General features: G+C 39.5%; 1 protein-coding gene across 2 annotated transcripts; it reads right to left on the bottom strand.

Annotated features, from left to right (window-relative positions):
• Positions 1-710: 710 nt before the first annotated feature.
• Positions 711-16,064, bottom strand: tuft1a (tuftelin 1a). 2 transcript variants are annotated; one of them, XM_042489494.2, is made up of 12 exons: positions 15,865-16,064; positions 8,001-8,078; positions 6,441-6,542; positions 6,256-6,342; positions 5,977-6,027; positions 5,762-5,836; positions 4,131-4,241; positions 3,722-3,945; positions 3,510-3,615; positions 3,323-3,406; positions 2,494-2,588; positions 711-1,811 (listed from the first exon to the last, which is right to left on the bottom strand). In XM_042489494.2, the coding sequence occupies exons 1-12, from the start codon at positions 15,922-15,924 to the stop codon at positions 1,739-1,741; spliced, it is 1,146 nt and encodes a 381-aa protein (XP_042345428.2). In that variant the 5' UTR covers positions 15,925-16,064; the 3' UTR covers positions 711-1,738. The 2 variants fall into 2 exon arrangements, with proteins under 2 accessions (XP_042345428.2, XP_087940639.1); XM_088084513.1 differs by lacking the exon at positions 15,865-16,064 and adding an exon at positions 8,211-9,229.
• Between the last annotated feature and the right edge of the window lie 728 nt (positions 16,065-16,792).

Raw genomic sequence — 16,792 nt, 5'->3', positions numbered from 1 at the left:
TCTGGAAAGAGACATTGCTATTGAGTTTTTCAAATGTATTTTTTGGCGCTTTGACCTTCACAAGCCGAGGGTCATCTAGTTCTTTTACGCTGAAGAGAAGGCAGACATCTCTACGGCCGATATCTCCAACGATCGGCAACTCACACCTAAACAATCTAGACTGAGAATAGCACCACAGGTATGAGAAAAAATATTTATTTTTGATTTTGGGGTGAACTTCCCATTTAATGGTTAAAAAAAACCAGTTTATGTCACTTATGTTTACATCTTTGTATGTGTCTATTGTTCATTTGCTGAATTTTTCTGTATTTGTGTCGCCTTAAATGTGTTTCACAGAAGCCATATTTAATGAATTTTGACAAATAAGTGCTCTTTGGATTTAATCAGTACTCAGTGCAATGTATTTTACAGTATTCCAGTGCATTAATGCATTCTGAATGTTGCATCAGGGGAAGTTTTTTTTTAAAGGTAGCCTGGCCACCAGATGTCTTAACTGTGGTGTTTTTTTTGCTATTCAGGGCTCCCATCAGGTGAATAATTTAATTTTCTTTGGTTCTTCTAGTACAAGTTGCCTTCCAAATAAAAACAGTGTCATAGAATAAAAATGTCGGTCAGTATTTTTGTGCAGCCTCCAGCAGAGGGCGCTCCTTACATAATAACCTATGTAAAGTGCTGCTTTATTTCTGCAAAGAGTCAAAAGAAGCACTGTATTTATTTTGATATTTATTCAGAGAACCACAAACACGAATAATAGATAAGAGTGTACTTCATTTAAAAAAAAAACTGCTATCATACACACATATGTCTAGAGGTTTGATTTAATATAAATAAATACAAACTGGAAAGTTGTTAGAAATTAAAACATCAAATCACATTCAGCAATATTATGTACAAAACAAGGTGACTGTTTACACATGGCAGGGAACTGAAATGTTTTACAAGAAATCGGTTGAAGAATGACACCTCTATGAAGCAGGAACATATCAAATTACTTCACCACTGACGCCATTTTTTTCTTTCTGCTTCCTCACAGTATCATTAAGTGCCGTATTGTTATTTTTATTTAAATACTCTTAGCTCTTTTCATGAAAAGGGTGTTGACCTCATATATGCTACAGTCATTATTTACACGTTTAAAGCGTCATACCATTCAATGAGCGACGTGAACGGAGTCATGGATTAGTGACGAATAAGGGTGCAGGATGTAGACCATCTGGTTAATGATTTTAACATGAAACTGTTAGCTTAGTTATCTATGTTTGCTACATTACCGACGGCATAAGGACTTTATAACGTCACTTGGCAAAAGGTCTTCCATCCTGCACTTTGATCAACAGTCCTGTCAACACCAAACTGTCATAAACTCAAAGGTTAAAAAGCGATCAAAACAGGGCAGCACAAAGAAAACACTTGTTTACAGTATCAACTTCAAATGCACGTCAGCTGACTCAGTACGCTTTCATTTATCTACATTAAAGCTGACACACACACACACGTTCGTTATGCACAGACACGCCCCTATGCTTGTGTTTGTCGCCAAACGCCACATTGTTTCCTTCAAGAGTGTTTGTGGTTTTAGTGTTGATGGAGTTGCAGTCCAGGAAGCTAAACTCTCACATCCAAACTGTTAATGTGATCAGATGTTTTTGTTGAGCTGCTGTTTGGTTTCAGTCTGTATTGAGAAGGTTTGGTCGTCATGAGCCCACCTCGATTATCACCGTGTCTTTCTGCCGTCGCTTCATGACTTGATCTCGATGACTTTGATGAAAGGGAGCGGTTTGTTAGATGAGGTGGTCGGCTTGATTGGTTTACTGAGGGGATAAGAGGAAAAGAATTAGTGGGTTTTATGTTGAAACACCATAAAAACAGATAATTATTAAGGATCTTATGCAGATGCACGACTAGAATTGGTGAATATTTAAGCGTTTGTGAGTTTGCGTGTGCTGTATCTTATGTTTACAGAAACATATTTTGACCAAATTGCAAACTCAGATTTGCAACAGGAGATCTTTGGCTATTGTGTTAATTTAATCGAATTTCATGGATAAAAAATTAACAACAATATAAGATAAACACTTGTAAGCCATGCAGGAGTAATGAAGGGCGCTGTAGAACAGGGATACTCAGCTGGTGGCCCATGACAGGGTGTTAGGCGACCCGTTGACCCTTTTCTAATTCACAAACAAAATACATTCATTCACACCGGGATTTTTTTGTGTTTTGAGAAAATGTAAAATTAAGTGCCAGAGTGCATTAATAAAATCAAAATAGAGCTTTTTTTTTTAATCAGAAAAGTGCCAAAAGAGGATCCCTCAGAGCGCCATCAGAGGTCTGGGCAAATTATTTATATATTGATTATAAATTATTGTTTATTATCTGGCCCTTGGCCTCCAGTCATTTTGCAAAAGTGTCTCTCAAAGCAAGTTAAGTATCTGTGCTGTAGGACTTGCAAATTTATCTTCAAAACGAGTATGAAGAGGAAGTGCAAAATACCTGTAGACAATCTGGGGGTTGCGCTCTGATGAAAGGTAGGAATTTGACCTTTGTCCTCCCAGGAAGTAGTCCATCTGGTCATGCATCTCTCGGTTCTGCACACACAGGAAGTTAGGGTCATTTCACATAACACAAATAAAAAAGGATATTAAGGGGGACACCAAACAGACAGCAGTTTCATCCCCTTCCCTTTCATATTTCCTCTGTTCCTCTGCAGAGATTTTATGGCATTTTCCTTACTTTCTCTTTAAAGCTACAGTTGGTAACAGTTATTAAAATAACTTTTTGTCGTATCTGCTGAAACTGTCAGTACATCTACACAGTACAACGTGATAAAATCTGTTAACAAATCATTTTCCTCCCCCTCATAGTGCTTCAAATTACATTTGTTAGAATCAACCATGCTGAAGGAAAACAACCAATCAGAGCTGAGAAGTCTCTAACGCAGGTGTCAATCATGTCAATCACTGCTTTTGGACTGCAGTCAAACTGTCAAACGAGGCAGCGTTGATCAAATATGAATCAAAACTGTTGCTGCAGTGCCCATTTCTCACCTTAAGTGATTTCAGAAACATATTTTAGTGTACTGTTTAGCTGTAACATGAGAAAATTTGCTGCCATTAGAAGCACAACAAGAGGGCATCTTTTTTTTCACAGACTATCTGTCTCATGTGCTTCTGTGTGGATTTACTGGCAGTTTCAACAAATACAGCAAAAAGTGTTTTTTATTAAAGTTACCATCTACGCCTTTAACACCGACTCTTTATTTAAATTCCTCTGAAAAGCCATAAAATGATTTTTCTAGGCTTCGACAATAAGCAGTCCTTACCTCAGCCTCCAAGAAAGCCACTTTCTCCTCCAGCTCTTTGATCACGCGGTCTCTCTCCTGGATCACCATGCGGGAGTTCTGGAGCTGAAGACGAGAAAACACAGTCAAACAGTCAGTAAATCCTGCACAAATATGAACTTGGAGACAATGTGTTTGCTTTAGAGATTCTCACACATGTGCGCCTCACCTGTTCAATCATGTGTCTGACTTTCCTCTGCTGACTTTTCAGCATGTCATCCAGATGGTGGATCTTTTCTTTGAGAATAGCAACCTCCTTCTCCAACTGCTCGGTCCTAAAAATACACACAGAGAGTTAGAAAACGGTGCTACTGATTTGAATGTCACTGATTGACGAAAAAAAAACATTCATTATGTTAATGTTTTTCTGCGTTTGCTGACCTCTGCTCCCCTTTCTGGCCCTCTTCTCTGAGCTTGCGCAGCTCGCGGAGTTCCTCCTCGCGGTTGCGGATCGCCTCCCTCAGCGTGGCGCTCTCCTGCTCCATCCCTCCCAGCAACCTCTGGAGCTCGTCTATGCGCTTGTCTTTCTTCTCACTCGCTTCTTCTGTCAACCTCAACTTCTCCTCCTCGTTGCTCAGACGATCCCTCAGCCTGTTGCTTTCAGCCTGGAAGAGACAGGAGAAAAAGACAGAGATGCTTAATTTCTTTAATTTAAAATGTGGCTTTAGCTCAACTGAAATACCCCCCCCACACACACACACACACACACACACACTCAGGGATCAATAAGGTATTTCTGATTCTGATGATTAGTTATGATGTATAAATAATGTAAAGATGCGTGCGTTACCTGCAGCCTCTCTTTGTCTTCCTGGTGTTTCTTCTCTGCCTCCTGTAGCTGAGCATATAAGCGCTTGCTGACCTCCCTCAGCTTGGCTCTCTCCGCTTCTTCAGCTGCTTCCTAAATGGGAAAAGAATGGAGCCTGAGATTAGCAGATAGATCCTGTGATGTCCTGGAGGGGCTGAGTCAGAGTCCACATCTTAATCCAGTTGAGTATTTGTGCTTGAACTTGTTCACCCACAATCACAGGCATAGATTTCGGGGGGTATGCAGGGCAGGAGACAGGTCCCCCTTAATATTTAGAACATACGCATTTGTCTCCCCAAAAACATGAAAGTAGCAGACTTTTACTTTCACATAATTTAAGATGTTTAAACCTTGAACTGGTGCAAATGCACAAATTGGTGAATAAGGAATCTCTAGTATGAGAGAAATTTGATGCTGAGATAAACGTCCAGATAAATACGGACTTACAGGGAGTGAATTTTTATGCAGGCAAATATTTCATTTTCTAATCTGTAATCAATTTAGATCACTTAATAGATCTGTTTTCCCTTTGACTTTAAAGGGTTTTTCTGTTAATCAGAGTTGAATAAACCTACACTTACCTCTTACTTGCTATTTATATTTATTTTATATATTTGATTTTTTTCTGTAACATAATTTTAAATATAAAATAATTATTATAAATTTTGTTTTCTAGACATTTTTCCAAATTTTGGGAATTATTTTCTAATTTCCCCTCTTTTTTGAAACAAATTATTAGGTAAATTTATTCATCTTTTAAAGGGACATATAGCTTTTAAAAGGCTTCTGAACGCAGCACAAGAGAAGTGATGTCGTTCCAGGTTTGAAAAGCATGTAAACACCTAGTAGAAATCTTAAATACAAGTATGAACCTAAAAAATAGCATAATACTGGACCTCAATGCTGCAAAACAAAAAAACTTTAGAGCTGATTGTACTGTACGCAGTACTGTCTTAAAATCCCTAAAGTTATGATGGAGTGAGACAGACGTGCAGATGCTTTTGTGAGGACCTAATGTAAACCCTTGTTTTCATTTTGCTTGACCTCAGTGGGTTTGGCTGTCATAAAGAAACAGGCGTGTCTGTGTGCGTCACTGCAGCGGTTGGATCATGACCAGCGTTTTCCCTCCTGATTTCTGCAACACTTGTGCGAGCGAGCCGTGGCATGACTCACAGATAAATGCTATAATTGGCGATAAAAACAATTCAACCAAACACAGCGTCAGTGTCATCTCTGTTTGTGTTTGTAAAAAACATTACTGGCATGATGATAGTAGTGGCTGCTGAAAAAGCGTGCGACGAAACTATTAAAGGAGAGGTATCTGTGGAATGCTGGGAACAATGAGGAGCGCCTGAACACAATAACACATGGAGGGAACAGTGTGTGCTCTCTCACACGTTTTCATACACCCCGGGGTGCTATAAGTGTATTTGATGCTGTCCTTTTTTTTCACACTACAACTCCGTTTGTCTCTCTGTTTAACTTTATATCTGGTTCTGCCTCTTCTGTGTGCCGCTGGGAGATTATCGCTTTGCAAACACAGGCAGTAGTCTGCGGCTATGATACGCACGAGACATTTGATACGCTGTATATTCACAACTTTGAATGCTCACCTGTCCGTCAGCTTTGGGGGCGGGCGAGGTGCTCTTTCGGAAGGGGAGACCGACTTTCCACCCGTTTGTGTGCGGCTGGAGAGAGAAAAGGAGGAAGTTAGAAGGGAAAAGAGTGAAAGACGGAGATGTGAAAGGCGGAGGAAATGCCATTAAGAACACAGGATGTGGAGTTAACAATGGCGAGGGCACAACAAAGCCGCTCAAAATAGACCTACCTTGTTTTTGGCTGCCATCTGCTCCCTCAGCGTCTTAAGGCAATACCTCACCTGTGTAATATAAAAACATTGTGAGTTACAGAGATATTATCATGTATTTTTACAGTGTTTTAATAAGTGTGTGTGTGTGTTTCAGATGTGATAAACTCAAAGAAGAAGCCTGGAGGCGAGGAGGAATTTACATGATGTTAACATGCAAATTATTACATAATCCTGGAGTCATGGTTGTGTGTTTAAAATGTCTGTCAGAGCTAAAGCTGATACCATCCACAGACTGACCTCCTGTATCTGTGAAACCTCATCTGACAACATCTTCAGGCTCTGCTGGTGTTTCTGCTGCTCTTGTCTGCGGGCCTCCAGATAAACCTTAAACAGTGAGAGACACACACACACAGATGTCAAACACGACCACGAAACAACCACAACAAACGTTTCTTTCCCCCAAAACAACAGCCAACACCCACCTTTATAACCTCGACCTGCTCCTCTGTAGATTTGAGCGGTTCGGGAGTCAGAGATGTCCTGTCACTGGGCGGCTGCACCAGCGCAAACGCACGTCCAATAGGCTGGAGATTAGAGAGCAGAGGAGTGAACAATGCAACCCGCTCTGTGCTGCGAGAGGATGGGTGTGATACATTTCCAAACATATGCAAACATGAGTGAGGTCACTGTGCTTTGCTAATGCGGGAAGAGAAGTTGGAGCATGTTTTTGATATTGCAACACAAGATAGCTGGAAGGACAGCATGGAGCACTTCTTGTTAATAATCATTATGAAACATCTGTCTGGAACGTCTGACATGAATGATGCATTTTAACTACGAAAGGGATCGTTCATGTTGTCCTTGGGGTCAATCTGACCCCAAATGAAATCTTTTGCTATCAAAATATGTTTTTTATACTTATGTTAACAACGTCTGTTGGCCCTAAATTCCAAAACAAAGGGGAAAATGTGTGGTAATGGGTTGGGCTGAAGTAAGACTAAAGTTGTAACACAGAATTGTTTGACAATTTATTCAATATGCTTTAAATACTCGTCAAAACAGGGCGGGGTCAGAATGGCCCCAGAGGACAAAAGGTGTATGGTAACTGGGAGGACATTACGAGGGTTAAGTGGAGTTGTATGTGGTTCTTATGTTGCTCATGACTCTTTCACAGCAGTACATTGTTTAGCTTCTGTGTCAGACTCCTGCCTGCTTCTCCAAACTGGGGACGCGTCAACGACCATCCTAATGGTAATAATTGCCCCATACAACCACAGTTTAAAAAATTAGAACTATCCCTTTAACTCCTGAGAAAATTATTCCCGTGTGTGTGACTGACTGCGAGTCTCATTTAACCGTAATCACTATGGTGACTAACCCATAAACATCTGGTTTGGAAGTAGCGTCCAGACTTGGTCAATCCCATAAGCAGAGACACACAGAAGGAGGTGGAGGGACGTTATGTAACACGACTGCTGGTGGTCCGGGTTTTTTTTAATCTAACTTTGGCACCAGTTTTGGGAGAACAGTGGTTGTCTTTTGAGTGGCCTTGTGTGGGAACTAAGCTAATGAAAAGCTGATGGCAGCTGTGGCATGTTTACAAGCAGTTGGTGTCTCTGTACCGTTTGGGTGTAGGAATGTGCGTGTGAATGTGCGGTAGCTCTGAGGTAATTCCTCAGAATCATCAAGCAGATTAACTGTCTGAACCTGCGTATCCAAATATGGCCCGAACGATAACATCTTCACCTTTGAAATTTTTTTTTGTCATCAAAATAAAATGCAGACTACTCTCCCTTGTGTCCTACAATAAAGTAACCCAGGTGCATCCATTAAAAGATGAAAAGTCAATTTAAATGTAACAGCATCATATCCTTCACCCACAAGTATCCAAACTTGCATCTAAAACTGTAATTTCATGCAACTTTCCATTTGCTATATTCCTCTACCTCCTTTAGTTCTGACTCCCAGGAGTTAGTCGGTTCTCTACACTGGTGTTACGGTCTGTTTTATGACCCGAGTTATCAGGCGCAGGAAGGTCTTACCTTGTCCCTGTGCTGCTCCGAGCTCCGAGCTGCCTGGCTCTGGTCATGCAGTGTGAGTCGCAGTCGCCTGCACCCCTCCTGAAAACCAAGAACGGAGACGATGAAGTGAAGCCACAAAGAGACCGTTATGTGATGGATAAAATGATTGAGGACTATTTTGAGGAGGAGAACAGGGGGAAAAAAGAGGAGGAGAGACTGAGTCATACTCACTGAGAGGACCAGAGAAGGAGGGAGAGAGGGAGAGAGAGGGGGTACGAGCGTCAGAGAGGAGGCTAAAAGTTTTTCACAGCTGCACAGAGACAGATTGTTTGAATTAAAATTGTGTGCTGTGGACGTCAGAGGGACTTTAGGCGGAAACTCTCCAGGCGCTCTCAGCCAATTGGAAGCGCTGGCTGGATTTCTGGGAAAGTGGGCAGAAAATGTCATGTCAAGCAAGACAGAACATTTCCATGGTAACAAAATCCTCACAGTAGCCATAAACTGTCTGGCATGCAAACAATATGAGAGGGAGGACGGCAGAGACGAGACAATGCAAAGAACGCTTTGAAACCTTCCGAGTTATTTCTTTCAGAGAGAGGACGCTTTAAGAGGAAAACTCTCGTCCGGGATGTGACCGGGTGTGTGTCCGTCCTGCACAGGGAACCCCCTTAAAAGTGCTATCCAGTGAGTGTGTGTGTGTGTGTAAGTGTAAGTATGCGGATGTGAGGGAGGAGGTCGCAGACATTATATAACTCATTCCAGCCCAACACAACTTGTTTATTTTCCCCGATGTATTCCCCCTGGTGTTGAAACTTGACTCTAAAAACACTGAACAGACAGAAGAAGAAATGGCTGTAATTTTCTTCTGCGGTTAAACACTGTAAACACAAACAAATGCACACATGCATGCAATTACACAAAAATGCACACAGTCACATTATCATCATTTGTCCCGATTTAACCTCTGTGCGCAGTATTACTTTTAATTCTTTATTTTCTTTTGGTACATAACCTGCAGCACAAAAGGCCCGGCTACTGTACGTTATCTTGCATTTCCTGTTTCGACTGCCAAAGACGCTGCCATAACAGTCTGACCTCAAAGTCCATTTATTAGTTTTTGTTGAGTTTCGATCATACCACATTATCTTTGTCGGCAAATAAAGTTTGGCAGTTGTTGTGGAGTAACATGTTCAAATTTACTTTTTTTTCAGAGCTTTATAAAGCTTGAAAAAGGTCAATTTTAAAGGCAACTTAAAGATATAATGCAGGATTTTCCTTAAAAAAAAAAAACCACACACATTCATCATCATTCGAAAATCATGTAATGTGACTGAAAGCTCCACAGCAGCTACAAATGGACCTTGAAGTGATTTTTTTTGCCAACTGCTGATTCCAACAATAAGAATGGACTTTTAAACTAGATAATTGAATAATCTATTAGTCAGACAAAAACACTGACAACTACTTTAGTAATTGTTTTAATTATTTTTCAGGCAAAAGTAACAAATATTTCAAGGTTCAAGTCTTGCAGATTTGCTGCTTTTCTATGTTTTACATGATGACAAATGGAATATCTTAAGATTTTTGACTGTTAGTTGAACAAAAGAAGAAATTTGATGACTAGAGCTGCAACGATTAATCAACTAATCGACTAGTTGTCAACTAACTAATCGTGTGAGTAATTTTCTAAGAAAATGAGTAAAAATTCTCTTATTACAGCTCTTTAAATGTAGATATTTTCAGTTTTTTCACCATTTTCTGACATTTTAAAGACCAAACAACTAATCGATTAATGAAGACAATATAAATCATCATTTGCAGCTTTATTGACAACATTATAAAAAAAGATTGACTTTTTTTTCCATTGTTCTTTGCAGACCAAACGATAATAGCTGTTCAATAAAATAGCTGTTAGTTGCAGCCCTATGTTTAAACTCAATTGTTTGTGCAGTTTACGATGACAGTGGCAAACACAGTGACTCTTTGCCTCTGCGTAGAAACCGTGTCTGTCATGCAGAATGCCCGGGCCTTGATGTAAGCCTGACAGGGGAAATGAACTGGGTGTGTTATGTAATCCTATGATAAAGAGCGGTGAGAGGCTATCAAATAAAGGCCATGTGTTGGACAAAGGCCTATTTGAGTCGCTGGTTATCTGCTCAGGAAGTACAGCAGTAATGAAAAAGAAAACAGAGAGGGACAGATGGTTAAATCTTCAACAAGAACAATTACAAACAGCAGAGGAAGTCGCCTAATAGTTGGGGTGGAGGGTCGAACTACTACGTCAAAACAAAACTGAACCGAAAGCCAAAAAATTCCCCTCTTGTTCAACATGATTTCCTCTCAGATTACAGACACCTGAAAGCACGGCGTTTACGGGAGGAGAAAAGAGAGGAGAGGAGGAGGAGGAGAAAGGGGGAACAGTGGGAGGGTTGTTAAGAAGGAATCCATCGTTATACAACTTCACTGGCTCTTTATAGACAACCGAACAAAGACTCTGTTAATCCTCGCTCTGCCATCCACTATTTACACGCCACTCTCTCTGCCTGTTTTTCTCTTTTATATCCACACATACAAAAATGTCGTCTGTACCACCTTCAAAGATAACCTGTAATACTAGACTTCGCGGGAACACAGACAAAGAGACTGGATGTGCTCTGTGACGTATGCAAGCACACATACACACACAGATACACACAATAACTCAGTGTGCACACTACCTTTCTAACAGGGCAGAAACCTGAAACTAAGCACACACACACACACACAGTGACCACACTGCTGGGTGCACCGACAATGAGCACAAAAGATCACGGGGTAAAGCCAGTCCGAGAGGCTTAGAGGGTATGAAGACGCTTTTGTTTTGGACTTTGGCATCAGGAGGCCTGTAAATCATGCAGGTTAAATAAGCTGAGAAGTGACTGGAAATGTTGCTGACCGAGCTGCTGAATATGGAGAAAAAAAAAGTTTTTGAGCTTCGTGCCGCTTAAAAAAAAAAAGAACCCGATGTTCAGATCAGCAGCATCAGGTGTCATAAACAGAAAAACATCTCCTGCCTCCAGGTGCTGTACCTGCATTCCACAGAAAACAAAATGTGTGCATACGTCATCGCGCATTAAATCAATCCATCCCTCTCATGCACTGCTTTCCCACACCTGCTGCACAGATGCAACTATTGCATTTTAAACCTCTGAGGCAGCAGCTGTGAAGCGACTGGAGCCAGAGCGTTTGACTGCAGGTATCAAGTGTTTCCCAACCAGCGCCAGGACGATACCTGAGTTTCATTACCTTACTAAAACAAGGATTTGGATAAACAAATATATCTTTCAATAGCTGAAAAGAAATACAGCTGAAATAAAACTTTAAGGTTATGACTAACATCATAAAATATTTGATTAAAAAAAAAGCAAACAGGACAAAGAATCTACGCATTTGACGGCAGCTTTCGACTGATACTCAAGTGTCGGCACATTTTATCCAACTGCTCAACAGGAGCTGCAGGGATTAGCTGATGAACTGATAGACTCATTTAGGAACTTTTGTTTTAGAAATTTTCAAGCAATTTGTAAGCAGCTATCCACACATCCAACTATCTCAGACGCAAGTATATGCTGGAAAGCATCACTCGAGGCTTCAAAAGAAGACCAACAAATTGTGATGCTGAGCATGAGCAGCGTACTGGATGTTCTTTTCAAGACTTGAATCATTTTTAGAGCAACAAAGCCAAACGTTTACAAGTTCCAGCCTCTTTAATACGAGAATTTTCTTTTCTTTTCTGTGCTATATATCAGCGTTGTTTTTTTTTATACCTTTTTCGTGTCAAGGACCTCTAAAATGTTTCACATTAACAGATTTTGTTTGGTTGTTAGATGCAATTAGGAAGTTATTCGTGTAACTAAATCACACTGGGCTCACTAAATTAAATATAATAATTAGTGAAAATAAATCATTTCCAGTTTTTCTGGGGACCCCTGGTTGAGAACCACTGATGTATACGAGAGGTAATGAAGTACTTTTAAAGAGTTAAAGAGGTCATTTAAGGCTCTGGGAAATTGTGATTTACCCTTTTTTTGACTTTTCATAGACTACATAATAAACTAATTCATCAAGAAACTAATGAGCAAGTTAGGAAATAATGGAAATAACTTTTAACTGCTGCCCTAGTTATAAGTACGTACTGTCTTGGGATTGAACCATTTAGTATGGAGCTGTCCTAGCTAGCACCTTTTGGTTTTAAAACTTTCTAAAAATGTTTTCGTAGCATTTTCAGCTGCAAGTTTTCATTTAGTTCCCAGAATGTTCTTAACGTTAGAGTAACCTTCTCTGTAAACATCAAAACAATGTTGTTTTTTTTTAACATATCAAATTACATTACATTTTCATTAAAAAATGGTCTGTAATCTCAGTCCTTTATAACATGTTCTGAATGTTGCTTGGAAAATGTTCTTCCTTTGTTCTCATGTAACGCTGTGGGAACATTTTATAAAAGAACATTCTCACCTAACCTTACAAAAAAACATTATTGAAACATATAGGTAACATGTTGTAGGAACGTTCCCTGTTAGCCGGGGTTGTTCTCAGGGTAGTAAAGACTGTTTACTGTCTGACTGTCGGGCTTTTCAGTCAGTCAGCACTCATTAAAACCTGAGGGGTTAAGTTAAAGGTTAAGTAAACTGTAAAGGGAGGAGACCAGCGGAGGTGTGAGGAGAGGCTTTGGGAAGTTTGCGTGTATATCACGGTCATGTGAGAACCTGAATGCTGACGGTAAACAGCAAGTCCGGGATCTGAATCATGACGTGAGAGCTGCCATCAGAACAATTTTACGAGCTATCAATAATGGTCTCTTTGGATTTTTCCTGCCCCGTGGGGTGCGCCAACCAGGTGTGATACGGCAAAATCCAGTCGTTCTTCTACATTGATGCCTATATATGTCATGTTTGGCTCATTCCCAGCCTTTAACGTCACACACTCCTGACTGAGGCGATGTCTGAGGATGAGGAGAGACAGAAGGAATGTGTTTAAGTCACACAACGTGGGGAAACTGAACGTCTACAGGGACAAGTGTGGCATTATTTAAAAAGTGGCCACACAGCAGAAAAAAAACCTCTCCTCAGTATGCTGGGATTTTAAGAGAAGTGAAACTGCCACAAGTTTTAAATGAAATAAAAACTGAACTTTTGGTCGCTATTATAAAGTTACATTTTGTTTCAAAGCTTGTTTTATTCCAGGAAACTTATCAACAAAATATCCAGAAAAGTCCCTTTTTTGTCACATCGGCACATTTCCTCTTCTCATGTATCCTTATAGACCTGATAAACAGTAAGAGTCATTTCTTGTTAATAAGTCATTGTGAAATGTTGCACGTAGAGGTGAAACAGTTTTATTTAGTCTGACCTGAATAACCATATCAGATATGTAAATAACTCTAGGTGGGTGACTATTTGAATTTGACAAGGATAAATTTGTTTTCTGTATGAAGCTGATGCAAATGTGTTATCAGTGTATGTTAAAATGCAATGCATGACAGATTAAACAGAAGCTGAACAAATGTGGAGTTTCACATATTACTTCACATCATTCCTCAACACCCATAATCAGTTCATGAGGTGTGTGAGTGGAGCTGCCCTTTGTACACTCTGACCTTTCTGTACAGTTACACAACTGATATTTCAGTCTAGACCACTGACACAGATGTCCGCCAGATGTAAAAGCTGGCAGTCAAATTCTGCTCTAATCTGGAGGTCAAATTCTGCTAATCATGTTCAGTTTCATTTAATTTAAACAGTCATGGTTGACACCAGTGGTGGCATGGTGTTTTTTTTTTTTATTTCTGAGACTTAGTAAGTCAAAGTGCCATATCTAAATTAAAACTGGCTGAATAAATCGATAGAAAGACCAAACTTTGTATAAAAAAAAGGAAGCTCTCTGCGGGCCCTTTTTAGCCCTTACATGCACAAAATGGTTTAGTCCATCCTTGCACGAGGATTTTACAGGTACCAAGCAGGAACTCGCAGGCAGGGCCAGCGGGAGAAACAAAACTGCACATATTCAGTGAGTCGCAAACTGTGGAATTAACCGAAAGCAAGAAAAATGTTATAATTATAATTATTTTACCAAATCAATGAATTTTCTGCACTTTTATAGGTCATTTTTTTGTCTGTGTAATTTTGCTTTCCCATTGTTGTTTTTTTCCCTTTTTTAAAAATTTTTATTTCTTTGTTTTGCTAATTTTCAGGTTATTTTCTTGTACTTTTCACTGAGTTTTTGCAAATTTTGGGGTCATTTCTTCTTAGGTTGCTCATTGCTGTCTTCCCATTTTAAAAAAGCAAGGAAGGGAAAGGAAACAAACTGAATTGTGAAAATAAATTACTTTAAAAAAGGTGCATGAGAGAGATACGGACCAAGAACTAAAGGTGGGGGGCCCACAGAGACAGCTCATGCAAAAGGCCAAAGAATGTGTTGCTACGCCCCTGGTTGAGCCTGTTCTTTGTCGTGTCCTTCTTTGGACAAAACCATCTGATATGAGCTCAGTGAATCTGTCGCAGCAGGAGGCAGCTGATAAGGCGAAAGTGTCATGTTGCCTCACAACCTCATAAACCACAGCGCAGGTTAACAGTTTACCCTTTACCTTTCAGGTAAATGATTAAACCTCTGCTGCCTCCAGAGACTTGAGCCCATCGACTGTCCGTGACACCAGCAGCCGCTGATGGTCACTCATTTACTGAACAAGTATCCAGCAAAGTCTTCAAATCGAGGAATGTTTAATCTGTTTAAGAAAACTTGACGTGCACAGGTGGCAGAGCGCTTGTCTCCTGAGCTGCCTTCACTGTCTGTCACAAGTGAAACTGTAAGCCCTCCGATGATGTGGGCAGATTGCACCTGAGACGGCACAGATGTTATCTGGGCTAACTCTGAGCTGCTCCTTTATGTGTGAGTAGGGACTTTGGAGGGTTAGTGGGTAATACTTTAATGACAAAAGGCCAGAGACTTAATGGTAAATACACCACTTAGAGGAGATGAAGTCTGAAGATCTGTGACAAAACTACTAAATCACACAAAGAAATAGTCCACACAAGTGCGTAAACTTATGTAGAGACAGAAACAATTATGCTGAAAAATATTTTAACTGAAAAAGGGAACCAATACATTAAAAAAAATGACAGCTGGCAAAAATATTAAGGGGCTGTGTTTTATTCATCAGCCACTTTCCCTCCAACATAAAATAACATATTTCACATTTTCTAGCTTTGATAAATGCTGCATCCAGACACCTTTCACAAGGATTTAAATCTGTGAACCCTTTGATTGGTTTGATTTCTTTCAAAGACACGCGGGAAAAGATAATGAGCAACTTGGCAAGAAATGTCTTACAAATTGTAAGAAATTAGTAGATTTAAAAATTGAAAAAAAAGACACCTTTACAGAAATACTATAAATTTTAATTCGTTTTTCAGGTGTTATTGTTTTTCTGTTTTGTCTTTTACTTTCCATTTTTTTGTGTGTGCTAATTTTCACACAATTTTCTGGTCCTTTTTTTTTTTTTAAAAAAACTCATTTCTATGTCAGTTCTTCTTAAGTTGCAGCTCATTGCCTTTTTCCCATTTTTTGAAAGAAATCAAGCCAATTTGCCCTGGATTCAAAGGGTTAAAATAAAAACAAAATATGACAAACTAAAGTTGAATATCCACCGCCTCCCCTCCAATAAATAAAGAACAGTCCCTGAGTCAAATTCATGTTTGTTTTTCTGGGTGATTCAAAAACTGCTGATTCTGCACCCACACCGGAAGTAAACAGAAACACGGGAAAGCTTACTTTAACATTTTCTTCGCCACAAAACGGACAAAAGCAAGAAATCCGACAGACGTGTGAGTAATATCGAGTAACTTACTCCATGCTGTTGGTTCCTGATGTCCTCAAACGTGCACAGACTCCTCGACACTCCGTTCATCTTCGATATTAATAAATACTCGTCACACAAAAAGATAAATAAATAAATAAGTTAAAGTGAACTAAATGAAGCTCTCTGTGACTCCGTCCACGGTAGCTGCTGCTGTCCTCCGTCCTCAGCCCGGTGTGCAGACCGGTGTGTTCATGTGTGTGTGTTCCTTAACTTTTCTCACCACGTCACAGTGGGCGTGGTCCACGCACACCGACACGCCCACAGACCGACCGAAACAGCCAAATAGGGAACTGGGGAAACTGGGAATAGCTGAGAGGGGAGGGGTGATGGACATACCTGCTGTCTCCGGTACAACTACTACTGTATCTTTACATCATGATGATCACATGATGAAATATATTCATAGTTTATAAATATTCATATTTTAAACATTAAAGTTGACCACAGTTGGACTGCAGACGGTCAGCTGCTCAGTTTACAGATGAATTATTAATTCAGAGGGTTTAACCCCTGACTGAACCTGTTGAAGTTTCTCCTTTTAGTTTACAAAGCAATGGAAAAAAAAAAAGTATTGTAATCAGTGATTTAAATCCATTAGGCCTACTGAATGTGTTTATTAGCCAAAAAACTATTTATTTCTGATTCGCTGTATTTTCCAGCAGAGTTGATGAGTGATTCCTATTTTTATTTTTATTAATATTGTTATTATTGTTGTTATCATTATCACAACTATACATTTCTCTTTCCCTCAATTCACAGGTCAACACGTTTATTTATTTATTGTAAATTTTTATTTATATTTTATTTATATTTATTTTTTTTATACTATATATACTTTAGTTTATACTTATTTATAGTATATACTATATACTATCTATTATAGTTATACTTATTTGTTTATACTTAAACTTATTTG

This window comes from Plectropomus leopardus, chromosome 11 (assembly GCF_026936395.1).
Source record: "Plectropomus leopardus strain MGB_pleo_1.0 chromosome 11, ASM2693639v1, whole genome shotgun sequence".
Lineage (NCBI taxonomy): Eukaryota > Metazoa > Chordata > Actinopteri > Perciformes > Serranidae > Plectropomus > Plectropomus leopardus.
Note: the sequence above shows the minus strand (reverse complement) of the source record. Positions and strands in the feature narration are given on the sequence as shown.

Coding starts and splice junctions, on each gene's coding strand:
- tuft1a (XM_088084513.1), bottom strand. CDS start 8,477: ATGGCTACTGTGAGGATTTTGTTACCATGGAAATGTTCTGTCTTGCTT. Junction 5,837..5,976: donor AGATGGCAGCCAAAAACAAG/GTAGGTCTATTT, acceptor TTCTCTCTCCAG/CCGCACACAAACGGGTGGAA. Junction 3,616..3,721: donor GGCCAGAAAGGGGAGCAGAG/GTCAGCAAACGC, acceptor GTGTATTTTTAG/GACCGAGCAGTTGGAGAAGG.